Source organism: Galeopterus variegatus, unplaced genomic scaffold (assembly GCF_000696425.1).
Source record: "Galeopterus variegatus unplaced genomic scaffold, G_variegatus-3.0.2 Scaffold106, whole genome shotgun sequence".
Classification (NCBI taxonomy): Eukaryota; Metazoa; Chordata; class Mammalia; order Dermoptera; family Cynocephalidae; genus Galeopterus; species Galeopterus variegatus.
The window spans coordinates 105,602-109,440 of NW_007726217.1; the positions used below are offsets into that span (position 1 = coordinate 105,602).

The 3,839-nt window shown below is 62.7% G+C and overlaps 1 protein-coding gene across 1 annotated transcript in view; it reads right to left on the bottom strand.

Moving 5' to 3' along the window:
- Positions 1-298: 298 nt before the first annotated feature.
- DLGAP3 (discs, large (Drosophila) homolog-associated protein 3) overlaps positions 299-3,839 on the bottom strand; it is a 45,756-nt gene continuing 42,215 nt past the window's right edge. The window contains exons 9-12 of the mRNA XM_008585242.1: positions 3,476-3,752; positions 2,339-2,430; positions 1,885-2,028; positions 299-1,166 (exon numbers count right to left, since the gene is read on the bottom strand). Of these exons, the coding sequence (XP_008583464.1) occupies positions 948-1,166; positions 1,885-2,028; positions 2,339-2,430; positions 3,476-3,752 (732 nt within the window). The 3' untranslated portion in view covers positions 299-947. The remainder of the gene's footprint in view (positions 1,167-1,884; positions 2,029-2,338; positions 2,431-3,475; positions 3,753-3,839) is intronic.

Below are 3,839 nucleotides of genomic sequence, written 5' to 3' on the forward strand. Positions count from 1 at the left end.
GGGGGGGGGGGGGGGGGGGGGGGGGGGGGGGGGGGGGGGGGGGGGGGGGGACGGAGAGGTTTATGCCCTCACCTCTTTCCCATACCAGGGTCCCTCCAGGAAGGCCCAGGTCCTTACTGTAGGCAACAAGCGGCTGAATCCCCTTTCTCCAGCTGGCCCTTCCCTGGGAGGGGCTCAGGCAACCCCTGCTGTCTCCAAATCAAGAGCTTGGGTTCCTGGCCCGTTCTCCCTCCACCCCCTACCACCACCCCACACACACACGGGGCAGAGGTGGTCTCTTTTGGAGAGAGCAACTGGCTCGAATGCAGTTCTGCCGTTTTATTTTTCCTGGGATACTCAAGGGGATGTGGGAACAGCCACAGGTGTGGTGAGGAAAGCCCCCATCTCCCCTCCCCAGCCGCTGGGAAAGGGGAGAGGCCCAGGCGCCCTGGTCCTGGGTTGGTCCAGCCACTGTGGTCCCTGGGCCCGGTGGGCTGAGGGCTGAGGGTGGAGCCCCGGGGAGGGTGGGGCGGGCTCCTAGGCGGGGTTCGGGATTCTTCATAAAAAGCCACGAAGCTTGATCCCCACGAAGCCCAGCCCCGCGGGGTGGGGGGGGACGCAGAGCCCAGATGGGGGACCCGGCCCGGCCTGGCCCGTGGAGGGAAATAATGGCAGAGGTGGTGCCGATGGGGAGGAGGTGGGGGACAAAGCGTCGGACCAGGAGGGAGAGGGTTCCAGGTAGGGGGCGCAGGGCGGAGAGGCACGGCCCCCAGCCCGGCCCGGGCGCCTTCGCGTGGGGTCAGGAAGGTAAAAAACCCACGAGAGTGTGACGGGCAGGAGGGGCCGGGGCGTGCGGTGCCGGCGGGGCGGGCGCTCGGGGCGGCCCGCGTTCACAGTGACCTCGACGCTGGGTGTACAGTACGGGTAGAAAACCGCAGGCCCGGGCCGGGCTGGGCGGGCCGGGCCGGTCACAGCCTGGTCTGGGCCTCGGGGATGTAGATCTCGATGCTGTCGGCGCTCTCGGTGGCCGAGCTGTGGCGGAAGGAGGCGGCGCGCTTGGCCGCCAGGAGCCGCTTGCGCGCTTCCTGCCGCTGCCGGTCCACGGAGTCCAGGGAGCGCTCCTTCACCGGCACGCCCCGGCCCCGCGAGGGCTTCTTTGGTATCGGCGGAGGGACCTTCTTCTCCTCCTGCCGGGAAGAGGGGGTGGCAGCTCAGTTTGGGGCCAGGGTCCCACTCCCAGCACCGCAATTCACACCGCCACGTCCCAGCTCCCAAAGGGATGAAAATCGTGTGGCTCTGAGCAAGACAGCGCTTGGCACAGGCCACGGATTCCGCGACCTGGAGCCCCGGGTGTACTCGATCTGCCCGGTCGAAACCCCACCGCTTTCATGAAAACATGACGGCTGCGCGCCCCCTGGTGGAGCCGTTCTCTACAGCGGCATCGGAATGCTCGCTCCCTGCGGGCACCGTGCGTGGGCCCGGAGGACGCAGCTCCCCCAGCTCAGCAAGGCAACAGGGGGTCACGCACACGCCTCCCGGTCCCATCGCAGACAAGGTGTAGTGAGCTAAGGTCTGAGAGGACCCTCAAGGCTCCGCCCTCTGTGCCTTGGCCCAAGCTGGGGTCAGTCTGCCCTTCTGGAAGATCTAGTTCTGCTACCTCAAACTGCAGCTGGCCAGGGGTGGCTGAGGCAGCCTCAGGGTTCTGGCAACTCAAGCAGAGATGAGCATTGGGACCAAGCAGACGGCAGTGACCAGGAGTGTGGCCATTCTGGGAGAGGACAGTCAGCCATCGTCTGTCCAGGCTGCCCTTGCTGCCCACAGGTCTCTTCACCTGCCTTCTTCACATACACACACCCCTGGAGAAGAGAATTTTCCAGAGTCTGGCCTCTCCCCCTTCTCACACACCTTAGGCTCTAGGAGTTTCCAGCTGTTGGCCTTGAGTTGCTGTAGCTCCAGGAACTTGAGGGTCACATCCTCGATGGAGAGCTGCAGGAGGTCCCAGAAACCCGCCAGGTCCTGGAAGGTGGGCACAGGGAACGCAGTGGGGTCCTGCAGTGTAGGGACACAGAGCGTAAGCAGCCAGTCAGGGAGGTCTGAGACCCAGCCAGGCCCAGAGCTAGCCACTTCACTGTCAGGAAGCTCAACCTGGGAGAGTGGGGTGAGGGCTGGGAGACACAGGGACAAGAAAGAGCCCAGGCCTCTCCCTCCCCAGCACAAACACCTGGTCCCACCTCCAGGCACAATAGTCAGAGCTACCCTGGGAGGCACACTGACCTGGTCTCACCTCCAGACACACACACACTCTGGGTTACCTGCCAGGTACACACACCTGGCAGGCTCTATTCCTGTGGGCACTCACCATGCTTTGCTGACACAGCCGGAAGAACTGCTGAACCTTCTGGGACAGCAGAAGTTGTGTGCTGCCCACAGCACTGCGGATCTTCTCCAGGACTAGAGAGCAGAAGGAAATTCAGGGAGGGGGATGATGCATCTCCTTCCCCAGCCTCTAGGAAGTCTGCCTTGAATGACTCTGACTCTTCAATTACCGGGCACTGTCTATCCATGCATCTCCTCCAGCCCCAGCCCCTTGCCATCCTCAAGTCCTTAGCAAACTGCTCCTATCCCACTTCACCAAGAAAACTGTATCCTCAAAAGCTGATGTTCCTTCCCTCCTACATGTATTGAGCACTCATCCTCCTGTATCCTTCCTCCTCTCATGTCAGAAAATGGCTGGAAACCAGCCCCAGCCTAGCTCTATAGCCTTAGCCAGAGCACTAGCTCGATGACCACCCACTGGCTGGATGCTGCCACTACCAGTGCATAACTCCTTGGCTCCTTCAGAATTACTAAGTACAGGATGGCAGGTTAGTTTAGTTGGTTAGAGTACAGTGTTGATAACATCAAGGCCAAGGGTTCAGATCCCCAGACTGTCCAGCCACGAAAAATAAAAATAAAATAAAGGAACTATTAAGTACATGACACTTGTCTTCCTAGTCACTCTCCCATTAACTTGTTGATTCTGGGGTAAGACTGCGTCTTCCCTCAGGTTGGACTTAAAGGAAAGGGCCATGTCTACCTGGCTGAATCTCCTTCATCTAAGACTCAGACATGATCTGACCTTGTAAACCGCCTCCCCCTCTGCCTTGAAGTCCTGGTCCCACCACCTGGATCAGAGCTGGAGCCCCACACCAGTCCAGATCTGAACAGAGTCCCCCTTGTCCCCACAGACTTGGTGGCTTGGACTGGTAGCCATCTCCTAGGAGGCCCAGCCCTTCTGCCTGGTCAGTGTCCCCGGTCCCAGCCCTGGCCTCTAAAGCTGCTCCCTGCTCCCTTCGAAGAGCTCCAGCACGCCCTGCTGCCAGTGTTGGCCCACCCAGCTCAGTGCTGAAGAACCAGTGAGGAAGGCAAACTCACGCCCCACCGAAGGGACGTCCTGCGCCGCGAGGCCCGCCCCGCCCCCACCGCGGGCGCCCGTGCGCACACGCGGCAGACTCACTCTCCTCGGGCAGCTCGTAGTCCTCTGCCTCGCGCTCCATCTGCTGGCACCAGTGCTCCAGCTTCTCCACCTCCGCCCGCAGCATCTTGATGAACCACTCGCCGTCCCGTGGGCAGGGGGACGTGCGGCCTGAGTCGGGGAGGCTCCTTGACCCGCGCTCCATCCAGGAGTCACGGCGGCCGGCCCCGGGGCCGGGGGTGGGGGCGGGGGCGGGGCCGGGCGACCCATCGGTGGCCGGCGGCTCGTACGGCAGTGGGTAGCCCTCGCGGTAGGCCCACTGGCCCTGTGTGTGGACCGCGCGGAAGACTGAGTAGGGGGGGGCCCGGGGCCCGGGCTTGGGCGCAGAGTACTGTCTTTGGAAGGG